The 19622-nt window shown below is 33.8% G+C and overlaps 1 protein-coding gene across 2 annotated transcripts; it reads right to left on the bottom strand.

The window, feature by feature from the left end:
* Positions 1-389: 389 nt before the first annotated feature.
* On the bottom strand, positions 390-19140 carry DXPS3 (1-deoxy-D-xylulose 5-phosphate synthase 3). Of its 2 annotated transcripts, XM_028211061.2 has the most exons (11): positions 18917-19045; positions 18617-18763; positions 8129-8248; positions 7858-8022; positions 7444-7594; positions 6605-6873; positions 5962-6244; positions 5526-5818; positions 3958-4236; positions 2574-2858; positions 390-823 (listed from the first exon to the last, which is right to left on the bottom strand). In XM_028211061.2, the coding sequence occupies exons 4-11, from the start codon at positions 7972-7974 to the stop codon at positions 674-676; spliced, it is 1827 nt and encodes a 608-aa protein (XP_028066862.1). In that variant the 5' UTR covers positions 7975-8022; positions 8129-8248; positions 18617-18763; positions 18917-19045; the 3' UTR covers positions 390-673. The 2 variants fall into 2 exon arrangements, with proteins under 2 accessions (XP_028066862.1, XP_028066861.2); XM_028211060.2 differs by having other exon boundaries at positions 18617-19140.
* Between the last annotated feature and the right edge of the window lie 482 nt (positions 19141-19622).

The raw sequence follows: 19622 nt of genomic DNA on the forward strand, positions 1-19622 counted from the left end.
GGTATTTTAATCACATCTCAAGGAGTGCCTTTATAATTTATCCTTATTCATTTATTTATGAAACACAAAATAAATTCAGAGAATAGTTAATTTCAATCATGTTGGCACTAATATCTTATAAATGGAGTGATACATACATATATAAACTGTTAATTTCACTTGATATAATTATTATTATTATTTTTTTAAACTGCATGATGGTAAATCAATAAGCTTAAATTTCAACCTATAAAAAAAGGATATTGAAATGAAATTTCAATACAAAAAACGCGATTAAATAATTTGCTTATTGCATATAAATATAGGTAAAGTGGAACATCATGAGGTTCCTCATCATAAACAAATAAATAAATTAATAAAAAAAAAAAAAAAAAGCAATACACATACAATTGAACAATATTCTTAAGGGCATTTACATAACAAGAATGAGAACCTCACATATTTCAGATCAAACCCCTTTGTATAAGAGAGAGAGAGAGAGAGAGAGAGAGAGAGTCAGCACAGTACAAACATATTATGCATATGTACAAACTGCAACTGAGATTACCAAAATGAATAAGCAAACCTAATGCTCTCTATATGATGATAATGATAATCAGCCATTTTGTGAGGCAGCTCACTGTGGTTCTGTTCATCAACAAAGACAAAAAAGAGAAAAAAGAAGAAGATTTTATTAGCACATCAAAAGGAGGGCTTCACGAGTTCGGCCAAGAAGACTTAATGCCGTAGCAGCAATGTGATGTCCGGTCAGCCCTGCAAGGTCAAGCTGTTCCTTTGGAGATGCGTGCTCTATGTAGTTGTCCGGTAAAACAATTGGTCGCCACTGCAAAGTCAGATTTGGAAAGGAAAAACAATCAGAAACCCAAAATTTTTGGTGTTAAACAAGCCATACAAACCTTAAGTATAATCCAACTAATGATACTAGAGATTCAATAACTCTCCACATGCAGAAGAACAGCACAACTGACAAAAAAAACTTTGAAATCTACAAATAGTTGTAAGAAAGGAATAAATAAGTAAAGACACAACTAGCACAATCACAGGGAATTCTAACATACACACTCTTATGCACCATATGCACCTCTAGTTATGCTATTTTCTTCTTTAGTTATGACATTATTTTAGTTATGACTCATGAATTTTTTAGTTCTACCTCAGGTTATGTTTGGTTATGACATTTTTTTTTAGTTATGACTCATAAAGTATGAAATTATGTCATTTTCTTATTTAGTTATAAGGTGCATATGGTACACACCCTTCAAAAGGGTGTGCAGCATAGTGTTTCCCGCACAATCACTACTTTTGTAAGACCAGTATCATGTTCTCTTGGTTCCTCCACAATATTTTTTAAATTCTGTTTTTTTGTTTTTTTCCAAACAAAATACAAGAGGAGTTGGTGTTTTCTTTGTTTTGTACTTTCAAGAGTTTTATCATCCTCTGTGGCAAGCAGAGGTCTAACTCGCAAGAGGGGGGCCCTAAAAATGATTTGATTTATTCAGAGTAATATTTCATTTTTTTTTAAAACTATTCTGTCACGCAAGAGTCCACACATACAAACTAAATCACTGACGAGAACACAACCTTCCATACTTTCAGTCCAGTTAAGATTTACAGAAGTTAAAGAAGCTAAAACTCAATACCGAAACACGCCAATGCTGTTGTAGCACCAAGGCAAAGAAATAAGTAGCCGAGCTCGAGCTTTTTTGATCATGTATTTGAGTTGAGTTCAAGCTTGACCATTGCATTACTAAGTTCGGCTCAGTTTGCTTTAACCCTAAATTTAAGCATCCTTCATGTGAAATGGGTATAGTATTAAAGTTTTATTTTATTTCATTTCGGAACTTCGAATTAATCATGAGTGACAGAAAATTCATAAAAAGAGGGTAATGCCATCTTTATTTGGAAAGAGAGAAAGAGGAAATCATGTAGGTGAAACTCAAAAAATCAAAAGCAGTGGATATAGATATAGTGTGCATGTGATGATGTGCTCAATGAAATGTAGTAGTTACTAACTTCTGTCATCCAGCTGACATGAGCATGTGACTTTAGTAGGCACAAATTATAAGGACATGATATATGAATATCCATCTTACAGAAATTAGCATGTTACTAAATTCTATACTAACAAATCTCTATCCATGATTTTCGCATTGGTAGAAATGGGTTTTTTCTCCCTATATATATATATTTTTTGGTTCTCGAAAATACAAAATGGATACTAACACAGAAAACTTGGTTTTCTTTCAAATCAAGTAGCAATCAAGTTGAAGTATACATCTAACAGTTTAGTTTGAATTTTACGTAAATTTCCCACCCATAGGAGGATTAAAAATGAAGGCAGAAAATGCTCTGTTCTGGTATACATTGCTGAGGAATTCTGCAAATAAATTAACTCGTATATCGAAGCTACATATATTGATATAAAATTTTTGGAAAATATCCATAAACATGAACTTATTTATCAGGCATACAGAAGTATGATAGAAATGGATTAGTTTCCGCAAAGAAAATCAGAACTCATGTCCATCAAAAAGTTGAACTCATCAAGAAATATAAAGTTAAATGAATATTACCTTAGTTGTTCCATCGAGTTGCCCATCAAGTGCAATGAACTGAGCAACATGCGATCCAAATCCACCAATAGAACCTTCCTCAACAGTGATAAGAAAGGCATGGTTTTCACATAGCTGCCTGACTAACTTTATGTCAAGTGGCTTGCAAAATCTTCCGTCAGCGACTGTCACATCAATGCCAAGCTTTGAAAGAAGGGACTGAGCTTTAAGGCAATTCTGAACCATGGCTCCATAACCAAGCAAAGCGACATCTCTACCCTCTTTAAGAACTCTGCCTTTCCCAATCTGCCCAGAACAGAATGTAGCCAAATTAGTCATAATTCAGAATTCAAAGAAGCCCATGAAGGTGTATAGTCGGAATAAGCAAATTATTTGAGAAAAAAGATAGGGAATCCTAAATTTATGAAGTCAACACTAGAAGGAATTTGCAATCATGGTTGTTAGAATCTTGCGATTCACGATTCAATTAACACAATTCGATATGAGTTTCAAGCAAAATGATTCGATTTGTGTAGTTGAATCTTAAATTGAGTAAATCTTACAATTCAATTGCAATTCAGTATGATTCACCGCGATTCAATTTTGTTTGCAAAATGCATAAAACGGCTTTCACAAAATAAAAAAAGAAAAGAAGATATCAACTAACTATATTGATATACGTGATTTTATATGTATATCATATATACAATTTAGTTATATCGATATTTGTTTCAATTTAAACACTATATGTGAATTTTTATATATTTGTACATATATAAAATTACGGTAAATTATGTTGACCTCCCCGAAGGTTTGAAGAAAAAACAGTAAAACCCGAGAAGTTTGACATAATTACATTGGACTTCCCCAAAATTTTAATTCACATAACACTCAGCCTCCCTTTCATTAGTAATTCATTAGTCATATCATTACTTTTAAATTGAAATGTATATTTTACCTTGTCTACTATTATGTTTTCACCTTAGATGCATCAGTTTCGGTCTCTTTAGCCTTACTAAAAGGGAAGTCGGTGTAATCACATCAAAACTATGGGGCTTGCTGTATTTTCTCCAAATCTCAAGGGAGGTCAATATAATTTACCCATAAAATTATATATCATGCTAAATAAAGTGAATTTGATGATTCACAATTCACTATTTCAGAAAAACGATTCATAATTCGATTCACGATTTGATAACAATGCTTGAGATAATTTAGCAATAATCTGGAGATATACAGACATACAGTAGAATACGCAAAACTGATAATCGTATTCCATTAAAAAAATATGAATTAGCCTTCTTGTACTAGTCAATTATGCATGATTCATCAAATTGTAATTAGAGATATTCACAATAAGTTAATATAAGCAAGAAACAAAATAAGGATATTGATGTATTATTACCTCGATTGGAACACCGCTGCATACAGAGTTGTTCATCTTAACAATCGCACCTCTAGGGTACCGCAAGCAAACTGGCCTGTCATCAATCTGGGCTGCCGTGGCCACCATGTGAATAAGATCATCCTCATCGGATGGTGCCATGACAACCATGTTTGGCAAACATGACATAAAGGTTATATCAAATGCCCCACAGTGAGTTGGACCATCGGATCCCACCAATCCTGCACTTGTAATGACAAAACGCACTGGAATTCTTTGTCGATCCACATCATGAACAACCTAAGGAGGCAATAAGAGAAGGAAAACACTTTAGAAAGCATTAGTTTAGTCTTTCCCACTTTGTTAGTAATGTCAAAACATGCTCCATGCCTTGCCAGCTATCTTTCATGGACTTGGGTACGGGTGTCTGGTGTCGGTGCATATATCTAGAGGTCGGACTCATCAAATCTTAAATTTAAGGGTACACAGACTCAGCAAAAAATAGTCATATTTTTATATTTTCAATCTATTATGAGAGATAAAATGATACTATATGTAGCATACAACATCAAAAAAGTGTTTTATAGCAATTACACAATAAATATATGACAAGTGTCCATGGAAAGTATCGAACACATATCCCACACTTTTGTCCAAAAGTAAGATGTCTGACACGGGTATTTGATTTATTTTGAAGAGTTAATGTAACATAACTTGCCAGTAGATCAACAAAAAAAAGAGAGATAAAATAAGGTTAAAAACACAAGCCAGAAATTGTAATGCCATGGAAGAAACCAATATTTTGGCATTAGATATTATCAGATTTACCCATTAATACACTACCCGTTTATTAGAAATATTTACTGAGGCCTCGTTTGGGAACAAGCTAATTTAGTAACTTTTTAGCTATTTGGCTAAAATATGAGCTAAAAAAACTAGTATGTTTGGGATGACTTTTTGACTTTTTACGAAAAGATATGCAAAAAGTAGAGAGAAAAGAGAATCTTTGACTTTTTGATATGGGTTATTGGCTTTTTGGCTAATTTAGTAACTTTTTGGCTTTTTGGCTAAAAAGTTCGGTTGCCAAACGAGGCCTGAGTATATATATATGCATGCATCTTAGCTCTGTTTTATGAGCTCGGTGTACGGATATCAGGTGCAAACATGTTGGATTCATCCATTACCCAAATCTGAGGGCACCAAAATGTGTGGCTACATATTTATATTTCTAATATTACTTTTTTATTTCCTAGGATAATATCGTGCTTTGTGTGATATAGAGTATAAAACATGGGCACTGCATTCATTTCAACAAGTAGCAGAAAAGAGTTGGTGCAAACAATAGTAAACATCAATTACTAGACTTGGTTGCTGGATGTGTATCTAACTAGGCATGCCAAACACAAGTGTCATGTGTTTGACATGGGTACTTCATGTGATTTGAAGAGTCTATGTAGAATAGAACCTTATCCATACCAAAAATAATAATAAATATTTTACATATCATGTATGACCGCAATATGACCCATTGCGGCAGAACATACACACACAGAGAGAGAGAGAGAGAGAGAGAGAGAGAGAGAGAGAACCTGATCATAAGCTCTCTGTAGAAAGGCAGATGGGATAACACAAAATGGCTTCAATCCCCCACACGACAAACCAGCAGAAAAAGTAACTCCATGCTGCTCAGCCATCCCCACATCGAAGAACTTGTCTGGAAACTTTTCCTGAAATTGTTGAAGTGGTGGTTCCATTCCCATTCCTGCATGAACTATCACAATATCTTTGTCTTTCTCTGCCTCTGAAATCATAGCATCCACAAAGTAATCACTGTATGTTTGAGGACGAGTACTACACGGTAAGGAATCAGGGTTACTTGAACCTGCTTTATGCAAGAAAATAAAGCAATGAGAATATTGAGAACACCTGTAAAGGAGGATTGAGGTTGTTGTACTCAAAATGCATCAAACCCCTTGAACTTTTACATGAAATTTTGATAAAGAGTTAGAAACAAAAGAAGCATACCTTCATTATATTCATTTAATATATCATGCTTTTGGCTATCTTCTACTTCCCGATCTTCCTTTGTTATTACATGAACCAACACAGGACCCATCGAATCCAAGGATGCTACTTCATTTAGGACACACAAAAGATCATCAATGTTGTGTCCATCAACGGGACCTATATAATACAACCCAAGCTCTTCAAACAGAGTGGATCCTGGTGGACCTATCATACCACGGACAAACTCATCAACCTTGGCTGCCCATTCATGTGTACCTCCACCGATTCTCTTTGTAAGACTCTGAAAGAAGCACCTGTTTTAATAATTATGAAATACAACTAAAAAATGGATTCACCCCACAATGTCATATTTCAACATGCTAAGTATGTAATCATAATCTCCAGTCTTTTCAATATTAAAGAAAAATATAAGAGAAGAAAAAGAAATATGGTTCCAAAAAGAAATATAGTCTCAAACACTTTATTTTCCTGAGGTCCTGAATATTGATAATGCAAACCAAACTTTTGGAGACTACAAAATGATTTAACTTACAAAAGACTAGTAACCTTTTTCATGTTCAAAAGTTTCCCTTTCTTTTTCGCAAAATGAAATTCCATGGACATAGCCTAGTAGATGAAATAAAAATCAGGGAATACTTGCCTTGGCAACTTCTCTAAATTTCCGGAAGGTTTTACTTGACTGCAGCTTGCTTAGAGTACTGGATAGAAAATTTATCGGTGTCTTAGGACTCTCCTCGAGTTTTGGATGTAACGTGTGGCGACTGTCGTTTAATATCACAACCATGTTCGAGTCCAAATAACCTGCATTGCTCATTGACTCGTAGACCTGACCAGTCATGGTTGTCCAATTGCTAATGACTGCAACTACACGATCTCGCTTGCCTTTGATATCCCGTGCAACTGCCATTCCTGAATTAAGAAAACAATATAATTTCACTTCTCAATTTCCAAGTTTAATCATGAAGATGGAAATAAGGCATCATGATTCATGACTAGATATCTCAAAATTTGAATTGGGGCCACTATTTGGTTGGCTAACTGAGGTTGAGTTCAATAATATAGTATGACGATACACTCACTAACAAATTCTTTTTTTTTTTTTTGGGATAAGAAATGTGATACAGTGACGGTAGATGGAGGTGTTCGGGGAAGGGGCAAACCTAGATAGACATGAGCAAGTATAGTCAATAAAAATATGAACTTCCTTAATTTGACTAACCAAATGGCTGTTGATAGAGTCGAGTGGGGAAGAAGAATTCATGTAGCCGATCCCATTTGATGACTTAAGGCTTGGTTTGGTTTGGTTTGGTTAGGTCACTCACTGACTCTAACAACTAGGAAAAAGAAAAAGAAAAAGAACCTTTCCAACTAAACACAAAGAATGTTTTGACTAGCAAATAACATTGCAGCAAAATGATTGACAGCTGACCATTCTCTCACAACCAAAAATGAATGCAAATTAATAGACATAAATACTACCAAGTCCAGCAGAAATACTGTTACATCCATGCCCTGCACCAAATGGATCGAATTCGCTCTCAAAGCGAGATGTGACACCCGAAAGACCATTCTTTTGTCTTAGCGTATGCATGAGGGACCGTCTTCCAGTCAGAATCTTATGTGCATATGTCTGTCCAATGCATCAAATTTTAATTCATAATACAGAATGACAAATAAACACAATTTGGTTTGCTCTGCTTCCTTTTATCCTTGAGAAATGCTTAGAAACAACACCATCATAACACAGATAAGCAACCTAATGATGAGCTCTTTCTCTCTTTGAAAAAATAAACCAAAACCAAAACAATGATAATAATAATGCACTTTCAGGTCCGACCACCCAAAAGAACTACAGACTTTCCATCTGCATGAAAATAAGAAATAAGGTCTTACTTGTTCCCCAATATCCCACAATATCTTGTCCATAGGAGCATGAAAAACATGGTGTATTGCAATTGTCAACTCCACCACTGCTAGACTGGCTTTTAAAGGTTTTTGAGTTTTAGACATCAGAAAAGACAACTCTGAACGGATGTCATCAGCTAATTGTTTCAGTTCCTGCACAGAGCTATTTTCAGCTAGATGAGAAATCAGCAACTTTAGGATAGCCTAAGAGTAAGAAACTTGTGAAAGATAAAACATTACAGAAAGCTGGTAGCTTAACCTTTGGAGACAAGTTTTTCAAGTGAATAGGGTTTTCAACTGTATCTAGTATGGGTGTGGCAACTTTCTCCCAGAAGAAATCATCCACATCAGGTAGAGAACTTATTCGACCAACACGTCCCTGCATCACAAAGAAGTCAAAATGTACTTGCCTGTTCAACATTCATTTTTCCCTTGTCTTTTCCCTTTTTTCATTCTCTTTTTGGGAGAGGAAGAACTATTGATTATTAAGAATATATAACCAGAAAGATGTTTGAATAATCTATAAAGTGTGAAGCAAAGTCCCACATCGCCATGTTATACGGTCTTGGGTAAAACTCACCCCAAAAGCTAGCTATTAAGGTGAGGGTGCCCTCACGCTTATATGCTTAATATTATTTTAGTACTCAGGTGATGTGGGACTTCGCTTCACACCCTCTCTCACGCCCAGCGTGCTCACTCGGCAACACCTGCAGTGTGTAGGCCAGGGACAAGCACCCTACCCATCCCTGAGTACTCTAGCTCTGATTCCATGTTATACGGTCTTGGGTAGAACTCACCCCAAAAGCTAGCTATTGAGGTGAGGGTGCCCTCACGCTTATATGCTTAATATTACTTTAGTACTCAGGCGATGTGGGATTTCGCTTCACACCCTCTCTCACGCCCAGCGTGCTCACTCGGCAACACCTGCAGTGTGTAGGCCAGGGACAAGCACCCTACCCATCCCTGAGTACTCTAGCTCTGATTCCATGTTATACGGTCTTGGGTAGAACTCACCCCAAAAGCTAGCTATTAAGGTCCTCACGCTTATATGCTTAATATTATTTTAGTACTCAAGCGATGTGGGGCTTCGCTTCACATCCTCCCTCACACCCAGCGTGCTCACTCGGCAGCACCTGTGACGTGTAGGCTAGGGACACGCCCCCTACCCATCCTTGAGTACTCTAGCTCTAATACCATGTTATACGGTCTTGGGTAGAACTCACCCCAAAAGCTAGCTATTAAGGTGAAGGTGCCCTCACGCTTATATGCTTAATATTACTTTAGTACTCAGGCGATGTGGGACTTCGCTTCATATAAAGACCCTTGTTTTTTCATCCTCTCAAACGGAAAATGGGAAAAGAAAATCTTTGATATACTCATATAATATGATACATAATAGCACAACGACTAGAAAATCACTACATGTTGCAAGATTCTACATAATCAATATAAATTGCTCCTTTGAGATGATTAAAGGAGCAAGCTGGCACCAACCAAGTACAACATGCAGGCATTCAGGGAAACTTAGGTGAAAAGGAGCATCATAATGAGCATGTTGAGAACATTGAGATGAAAAGTGCAATTTTGAAATTTCATACCTATGACTTCTATATAATCATGTTTACGATTAGTTTGTCTTATTTTTATGTATTTTGTTGATTATAATGCTGTTGGACAAATTTAGTGACTTATATTCAGTTTTAATATTTAGGGATATTTTGGTAATTTAATAAATTGTTAGAAATTGGTTGTAGGGGTTGCCCTTGGTTTCTCTTAGGATAGCTTTTAAATAACTATGAAGCATAGACACGGATACAAACACGTTGACACAGAAAATTTCAAAAAAATAGGGCATGTACACAGCTTGGACACACCACAAATAATTATATCTTAATATTGTATTATCTAGGAATCTATATAACAAAACAAGGGGGTTGATGGGACATTTTTCTACGTGGACGGCTCAGATCTCTCTCTCTCTCTCGCGCGCGATTGTCACGGCCTCCACTCAAGGCATCAGCTTCAGCATCGCCGAGCGTCTCAGCTTAAAAGGTGCCTCTGTTGTTATCTCATCTCGCAAACAGGTTCATTTTTGTTTTTGTCCCTAACATTTTTTGTCTTCTTTTTCAGGAGATTAAACCTCAATTTATCTGGGTTAGTTGATTTTTCTCAATTTTTTTTGGGTCTGTGTCCTTCAATTTTGATTTTTCATTATACTTCTTCATTTCTTGATTATTTTACTTAAAATTTTAATTACATTATATGTATGCATACTTTGATTTTGAGGTGAGTCCATTTTGTGTGCTGGGTTTTGATTGTTTTGCAGAAAAATGTAGACAAGGCAGTGGAGAAGCTTAAATCAAGAGGAATTGAAGTGTTTGGAGTGGTTTGTCATGTGTCTATTGCTCAACAAAGGAAGAATCTAGTAAAAAAGACTGTTTAGGTGAGCAAACCCATCTTATTTGTTATCTTCTGAAAGTAGCTAAACAAAGGGGAAAACGGAAACTTGGGCTTTGATTTTTCTTGAGTATTTGTATTTCTATCTTTAACCCATCATGGATGGAGGTGTCTTCATTTGGATCCAGCAGGTATCTGTCCAGCAGCTTTTTTACTCTAATTTTTTTGGATATCTTTTGTTTCAATAATGTTTCAATAATCTTTAATTTACTCTAATTTTTGGATATCTTTTGTTTCAATAATCTTTAATTTCCAACAGGTTTGTTACTCAATAATATTTCCAGCAGGTATATTTCCAGCAGGTTTGTCCAATTAAATCACTTTATTGACGTTTATATTATTAATTCTTACAGTTTGTGTTTGAAACATTGCGTCTGAAGCATTGTGTTTGCTTAATAGGCAAGCATTGTGTTTGCTTAATAGGCTCACATTAGGCAGCTTGAGGTCTTCCTTAGGACCTTTCAAATCCAAACATTGTGGTAAGTATTTGATTTGTATTCTTACTGAAGCAATGATTGATCATTGTTATTCTATAATTATTTCTTTGGTTGGTTATCTACCTTGACTATACAAATCTAGGAAATTACCATCCATCATGCTTCCTATTGAGTTGAAAACTCAAATGAATTTGTAGGTATGATTTTTTTTATTTTTTCTTACAATTATCATTCTTTGGGTTTATTAAAACCAAATTGGGGTGGGGTAGGGTAGGATAGGGGGAGCAAGAAAGAAAGAATAATTTAAGCAATCAACTATATTATACATATATATATATTTCCATTTTATCTTAGTAAAATCTAAACCACATTTCATTTTTGTTGAAACGGTATGAGCACTTTCGGATTGGGCCGATGAATTTTCTATTTCAACGAATAGGCTCTTAACAGAATTATAGAATTCATGAGTTAATCTTTTTAAGTTGATTGATTTTGAAATTCATGACTTAATTGGTTTGAATTTGTGGCATCATACTATTCAAGCTTTAATTAATCTCATTAGAAAGTGCTTTTATATTCTTATAATTCTCTGATTGGTTGTTGAGAATTTCATCGTTCTAGGTTAATTTAATTGAGTCATTTAGAACCTTCCAATTTTTAAGCTTTATATATTCCAAACCTTCTATCTTTTAAATCTTTGTCTTATTCATTCCAATTTTCGTCTAGACACTTCTATTAAATGATATGGTAATTGTTTTGGAATGTAGGAGAGCTTAGGCATCATTAGTTTTATAGACTTTTGCGATAACTGATTTCTGCCCTTTTGTTGTTGAAAAAACTTATCTTGATTTGTCATTTCATTTTCAAGTGTGGCTGATTTGGTGTTACACTATGTTTTCAATTGTAAATATGAAATGTTGTCACGTGTATATGTGAAAGTATTTTGTGAATATGCTAACACACTTTCTGAATATTTGTTTTGATAGCTAAAGAAGATTCTTTACCCATAAAGCGTCATTTGAATATGTGTAGTAGTGTAAGCATATGCATTGCACGTCAATAAATTTATATTGGTGCAGAGTTGGGGACTTCGAAAGTATAATTTACACACTATTTTTGGTTTTATCGTTGAGAAATTTTGAAAATGATTGACGTTTTATAAAGTTAAAGTACGATTATTGAGAGGTAGATTGACGTTGTGTAAACTTATATAGATTTGGTTTGGTTGGATTTGAGAGGTAGACATTTGGAGGTGTTTGCTATTTAGACTTTGATCAAGAACACCATTTTGGTGTGCCTCTTATTTTGACGTTGTGTCTATGATAAAAGGATCCTCTTGCTCAAATGCATGCTGTCTATTTATTTTTTATATGTCATGAGGAAACATAATTTTAGGTAGCTTAAAAAAGAATATTAGGATTAAGGTTTTGCTGTGATAAATTGGGATGGATCCTCTTATTGCATTTGCTCCTCTCTCTCGCTCTCTCTCTCTCTCTCGCAAAAGAGGTGATATTTCCTTGATTAACCTTCTTTCTCTATAATAGCAAGAGATCATGCCTGCATTTTTTATTGCTTCTAGAAACCACACAAACCAACTGATGAGTCAATTGATTGGTTGGAGACGAAGGTGGTGTTGGGGTGTTGGGTATGAGGTGAGTAAAAGCCATGAATTTCATGTAATGATTTTCTGAAATGGTTTAGATTTTAGAAACCCATCATCTTCATGTAATGAATTTCTGAAATGGGTTAGATTTAAATGTGTTTCTGAATGGTTTTGATTCCAAAATATTAAAATGATAAATGAACCAGCACAATTATTGAAATGGGTTTGTCTGAAATGGGTTCTAAAATCAATCTTCAGTTTCTCTATTTAACTACTCTGTTTATACCATTTGGAGCATTACTTCTATTTTTCTCACTCTCTATTTAACTGTTTTGTTTCTCTACTTAATTACGCTTTAGTTAGATCTGCCCATTAACATTAATTTCAAGTTTCATTCTTTTTTTGTTGCCTTGCCTACTACCTGTTAGACATAATGTTTCAACGAGAAAAAGAGGGGTGGATTCCCACAGGGATGGGAGCTCAAATGAGCATGATCATCCAAAAATCGATACTCCATGCAAGGTAAGCTTTAATTGTTTTAGATTTCTTGTTCCTACTTATTTAGAAATTTGAATTTAATTTTGTTTGGTTTTACAATCTTCACAAATTCTTCTTCATTATAACATGACTCTTTTAGAATCAATACAGAAAATTATTCGCTCCCCTTACAAAATTTGAATTTAATTCTATTGGAGGTTTGTATAATTTATCGGCATTCTCAATTGGTTTATCTATGCTATAATTTGCTTTTCTATTCATTTGTCTACTTTAGTAGTGCATACACATTTCTATTCACTTCACCATTGAAGGACATAATTCAGTTGACCATAATAGTTGTGTTTCTTTGAATGGATATCTTTATGTATTCAAATTCAAATTATTAGTCATTAAATTTGATATTTTAAATTGAAGTGGGCCATAATTTATAGATTTTATTAAAGAGACAATAAATTTGACGAAAATGGTTAGAGAGACACGAAAATTGATGAACCATTATGAGATACAGAGAGGTTAGTTTTGATGATTTGGATAGATGACCTGTTTTTCAGATAAAGAAATTGAGAGATAGAGCTTTAATTTATGTGTTGTTTAATTTGTATATAAATATTCACTCAATTTGTTATCCTACCATACAACATAACATGCCATGTATAGGACACAAAACAATATACATACTATCAATCATGCTTCCATAGGAATTTAATTTGAATTTGTTCATACTATAAATTCAACATGCATGTAAATTTATCATTGGTAAGTTTAATTTGATTTTATGAGGCTATTTTGCTATGTTAGGCCATTTGAAGGGATATATACCTTATACGGGATTTGTGTATACCTTATAGGTGATGATTCGAAGGCTTTTGTTTGTGGTTGTCTGACAACGTTCATCTAGAATTTGGACAATATTTAATTTAATTTTTCTATTTCTTTGTCATCCATGAAAAAAGGCAGTTCTGGATTTCAAAATGTATAATAGGTTTTTGGCAATAGTGAGTTTTGGTCCTTTTGGATTTTTTAATTAATCTTTATTTGAGTCCAATACAGGTCCTTTAGAATGGCTGTTGCTTATATGGCTCTAAATTTATATTGTGACCAATGGTAATGGATTCTCTTCACTATTAATAATTTGTAGTACTGTTCGTCATGGGTTCACTTCAACCCATCCCCACAAGTTACATCTAAATTCTCTCAGTTAATTTGTAGAATCTCAATGGGTATCTTCCTCACAATCCTGACTTTGGTTGGCATATACAATGCCAGTGAAATTTATTATTGACAAAGCTACTTCAATATTTTGTAATTTCTTTATTGCATTTTCATTGCTTTTGATTGAGGTTAAGGGTGAGCCAAATGAAATACTTTAGTGGTGTTAGGAGATTGATAGTGAGCCTATTGAATTGCTTCTGATATATTCTTTTTTTCACTACCAGATTATTTTTTGGTAATGTCTTTTTGTCATAGGATTTTTTTTCTTGAATTGTTGATTTTGTCACAAGGTTTTTTTTTTTTTTTTTTAAGAGGTTCAACAACCTTCAAAGTGTTGACATCCCATATTTATTTTTTATTTTTTAGTCCCAAGATGGGTCTTAAATACAATTCTTATCAACTGGTATGGTTCTTGAAGCATTTTTATTTTTATTTTTTTGAATCTTTTAGCAATTAAAATGGTAGTATGATTGCTATATATATCTTAATTCAAGACTGCAAAACACCTGATGCTTCATAGTATTAGTATTCCTATTAAACTATTATTTGATGTTACATGTAGGTTGTGTCAAGTTCCTATTGTTATACTTCTAATTATACCCAAAGGTCCTCATGTTTGAATAATTGAATACAACATTGTGATCTTTGCTTAATGCGGACACTTATACATGTTTAGGAATGTAGGATTAGGTGTAATATGAGTTTCGCTATTTATTCTTGATCTGTGGATCATTTATTCTTGCATTGTCCAATAGCTTTGAATTTATGGCATAAATTGTTTTCTTTGGGAAATGTTATGTGGGTTGCTCCAAAAGGGGGTGCGCATATGCTCCTAGTTGATTTTCGCACATTCGGAGGAACGAAGAGAGCCAAAATTCTATGGTCTTGTGCCGTCTTTGCAACTTTTGGGGTTCAATGGATGGAGCAAAATCAGAGGTTGTTTGAAGATAAGTTCCGGGAGGTGGGCTGTTTGTGAGATCATGTTTGTCACTTATCTTCTTTTTGGGCGTCGAGGAACTCTTTATTTAAGGGAGTCCCACTTCTTTTGTTAGCTAGAGATTGGTTAAAGGTGTGTGCTATGTAGGCTTTTGCCCGTGTTTAACTTGTTAGGGGTTTTTTGTGTTTGTATTCTCATTGTCCTGTCGTAAGAGGATGCCTTATCCTCTCTTCTTTTTTTGATTTATCAATAAAGCTTTTGTTGTTGATCAAAATATATATATATATATATATATGAGTTTTGCTATGAATTATGAGATTTGTCATGTCATCAAAAAATAAGAAATTTTTTTACCAGATTTGTCATACTCATAAGCTTAGGGATGGACTACCAGAATTATTCCTGTATGTGGGAGATTTTTTTTTTTTTTTTTTCTTTTCCTGTGGCTTTTGCGTGTGTGGGATTTTTCTTCCAATAAAAATATGGATAAGTGGATATTAACCCAAGGGCACAACAAGATACAGGATTTGATACCCATGGATTTTCTGTCATGTTAATTTTTTATTGGTTTAAATGCATTCATAATTTTTTATATTATTTCTTTTAATGGGATTCAGTGGAGAAACAAGAGGATAGTGTACCACTAATGATTGTATAAGATCTTAGATTTTCAAGATTTCAGCATTCCCATCACTAATAAGTTGTGATTGTAAATCTGATATAGGCTCATTTTTTACTTTGCCAGTAAATTGTTTTTTTTCTTCTTTAATCTATGCCATCTTTCTGTCTAATAAAATCATGCATGACGTAATCAATATATTTTTGCAATTAACTTTTTCTTCAATGCTTATTTATTCAACATTCTTAATTATATGATTTCTTATGTGAACAGACTGTAAAGGTTCTTCAGCTCATGGAAGTAGAAGGAATTGAACCAATCTCTATAACTCTAATTCCCTGATCGTAGAGATTGATGCATTTGGTAATTCCAACAGGTATTTGGAGGCATTATCTATTTTTTCACTATATAAAAAGGAAGTAGAGGACCTCATATAATCATATATTGCTTTATCGATTTATTTCTAAAATACTCCATTACAACTCAAGCCAAAAAATACTCCATTACAACTCAAGTCAATTTGTTTTGAAGGGAATAAGGTTGAGGTAGAAAATAAATAGCTTGCTTTGCCTCTTACCTTTTGTTGCCAATATTCTGTTTGGTAAACTTGGATTTTTTTCTTTTTTCTTTTTTTGTACGGTTGCTCTTTAGCCTTCTATGAGGAATCACATGTATTCTTTGCTTATGCTACACTGAAATATAAAATTCGATATTTGTGCTTTAATTTTGAAGTCAACTATTTGAAATTTAGGAATGTTTTTGCTAGTTTAATGTGTAGAAACATTTTCAACTTCTTATGTGAAGTTTTAAATTGCAGTGAAATTGTTGTCATTCTGAACTAATTAATTTTAATTAAGTTCTGTAGTGCGTGTGGTATCAAAAAAATTGTTGGAAGTGCCTTAGGCATGGGTTATCCCTAGTATATTAATATTACATAGTTATATATGTGCATAATATATATAAAATTAAATATTTACTGTTATTTATACTAAATTGCATCCAATTCTCTTATATGAATTTTCAGAATATTGTTGGATCATAGTAATTAAAAATTAGACAAGTTATAGTAAACATAACATATTTGCAACATTTCCCTCATCTTCCTAAGCCATCTGTCAATACATTTATGTATGTTTTTCATTTTTCATGTAAGTTTATATAGGATTATTCTTACTAATTATACATTTTTTTAGGGTATAATATATTTATGTCAAATTCTCAACCTTTGAAAATTATGTGTTAGCAAATGTCCAAGAAATGTAAGTCAAACATTTATTTTTGAGTGATAGCTATGGCCAAGAAGTGATAGACACATCAGAAAATAGCTGTCGAACACATGTCCAAAATTATGATTTTTATTTTTAATTATGGACATGGAAAAATTGAATACCAAACACGTGTCCAAGGAGTGTCAGAGCCCGACACTTGTTTGACACGGACACATTACCTTCTTAGAAGTATCCATACTTCTAAGTGAAATAACAAAATTAAGTTTAAGACTCTGGCTGTTTTTATGATATTAGAGTTTTGACCCTTGTGTTCTTCTCCTCTCTTTTTATTCTTCTTGAAACCTTTCATCTTCTCTTTTGGATCAATTCTCCATATTTTCTGATTTTGTGATCAATTAGATTGTTGAATGGATTTCTTAATAGCCATTCTACATCAACAACTTTCAAAATGTACTTGCCTGTTAAACTTTTTGAACCCTACCAACAGCTCTTTATGTTGCCATACGTTACCATAATTTATTTATTTATCATTATTATTGGGGCAGAAGACCAATTCCACTACAAGTAAACCAACACAAATGAACTTGGAGAGCCTAATAGACTAATCATCGTCCTCTTGCTTCTAATCTTTATTCCTCCTTCCTTGGTTCACTCATGCATATGTTACATTGACTCTTCTATTTCCTCCAAAGTGCCTATGTCTACCGGATATGACAAGAGTAAGGGTGTGGGATATGTTTTGATACCCGTATCCAAATTTAGACACTTGGACCCTCTAATTTTTACAATGTTTGAAAAAGAAGAAACTCACATTCTCTAGTAAAGAAACATCTATAGCCTTTCACATGGATGATGACAGATAGAAATTACATATTCCTAAATCCTATTTCAAGTATATTTATACATAATTTACAACATCTTTTCTAAGAATATTATACAATATGTAATATTTTAATGTTGATGACATTGTCCCCATATCCAGATCCAAGTTTTAGATACATACCCCAATATCCTAAAATTTAGGTTAATGAAGGTTTGATATTTGGATACACACCTGCCCCTCTGATACTTGTCCTTGAGTCCATCTAATATAATAGCTCATGCATGCTCATCAATTCACCATCACTTGCTCCAGTAAGTGCTTCCTAGATTCTCTAGTTATTGTTATAACAAGTCATTTATGCACAGTGAGTCTATGCATTATGCCAAATTAACGTCATAAATTCCTTAAGCTTTCTAATAAAGTAAATTTTCATTGTTCACCATGCACCCAGCTCCTTCCTCGATTCTACTTAACCCTAACATCATATCCTGCCTTGCCCTTTCTCTTCACCTCCTACAATAACTTTTTTTCTTGGCCAGTCACCAGTTTCTTACCACCTGAAGGAATGATTAGCCACACCATCCCCTTCAAAATCCCAAAACTTTTGTGCCAATTCCATCCCTCCCTAAACCCTTGCCACCTCAGCACCTCCCAACCACCACCACATTCAAGCATAACCAAGTTCAGATACTCCAATAAATTTCTGCTAAATTACAACCAAACAAATATGATCATGATCACAAATTTAACAAGGGTCACAGCCTTAAACCTAATTAAGTAATTCAATTTGCAAAGAGAGAACAAATATTCAGAATGAATCCTCAATATATTACAATACAAATGAAAGCTTTTACAAGAACTAAATCAGAGACAACCAAGAGTCAATCAAAACATATCTCATCAAGGGCACAGAAATGCTAGTATTTGAGTACCTTGGAAGTGCCGGAGGAAGCAGAACTTGGGTACAAGTTCAATCTTGAAATTTCCCCATTGGCAGAAAAATTAAAGCTTGAGAAGTCCACTTTGGGAAGCAAAACCCTAGAATTTCCATGGAAATGGGCACTGGTACTAAATGGGCACTGAGCAGCAGCAGTACCCATCAAGAAAAATAGATACCCAACTCAACAAAATCAATCAATTGCAACAAAAATCAATTCATATAGAGACATCACTCAAAGAGTAACAAAAGAACAAGAGAATCTTTAAAAATAAAATTAAAAAAATGGAACAACCAGAGAGAAATAATTGAAACCCAGAAGAAGTTGAAACTCAAGTTCAGTTAAAAAAAACAAATTTGGGTTGTTCTTCACAGAGCATCAAAAAGGCGACAGATGCACAAGACAAGACAAATGGTGCTAGAGTCGATAAACCATGCGGAAGAACTAGAAGACAAGTAAAAATTAGGCCGGGTTTGATACCCCAGTGGGCTGGAAAAATTATTGGTTACGTGGCCTTTTTTGGGTGGATAATTGGTTACATGGCTATATTTCACACTAACGGCTTGTTTGAGGTGTTTTAAAAAATTTAAAAAGTCAAAAAATTATTATTTTATTTAAGTCATATCATCTTATTTAAATTACATCATCTTTTTATCATATCATTTTTAATTCAATCCATATTTCATAAAAAGTCAAAAAATACACTTATTTAGATCATCCCAAACTATCCTTAAATACAATTTATTGTATCTTTCATATTTTTTAATTATCCAACACAAATTCATATATCCTGCATTAATCACAACACTATTAAACCATCTTATAATCTTTAATTACTATATAAATTCATTGACCCCACCTTCTTTCATTAAAACACTATTAAAACACCATTAAAACACCAAATGACAGTGGCCCAAACTAACCAATAACTTCTCCAATGGGCTGACCAATACGTGAATGATCTTTGGGCTAACACATAGTGGGTGTTTGGGAAGTGAAT

The sequence above is a fragment of the Camellia sinensis genome, chromosome 11, assembly GCF_055761805.1.
Source record: "Camellia sinensis isolate YWXY chromosome 11, ASM5576180v1, whole genome shotgun sequence".
Lineage (NCBI taxonomy): Eukaryota > Viridiplantae > Streptophyta > Magnoliopsida > Ericales > Theaceae > Camellia > Camellia sinensis.

What these genes read in the sequence shown, in the direction of transcription:
- DXPS3 (XM_028211060.2), bottom strand. Translation starts at nt 18,784, where the DNA reads ATGGGTACTGCTGCTGCTCAGTGCCCATTTAGTACCAGTGCCCATTTC. An exon ending in CTTCCTCCGGCACTTCCAAG is followed by an intron (nt 8,249 to 18,616) that starts GTACTCAAATAC and finishes TTTGTGATGCAG; the next exon opens with GGACGTGTTGGTCGAATAAG. An exon ending in ATTAAATGAATATAATGAAG is followed by an intron (nt 5,819 to 5,961) that starts GTATGCTTCTTT and finishes TGCATAAAGCAG; the next exon opens with GTTCAAGTAACCCTGATTCC.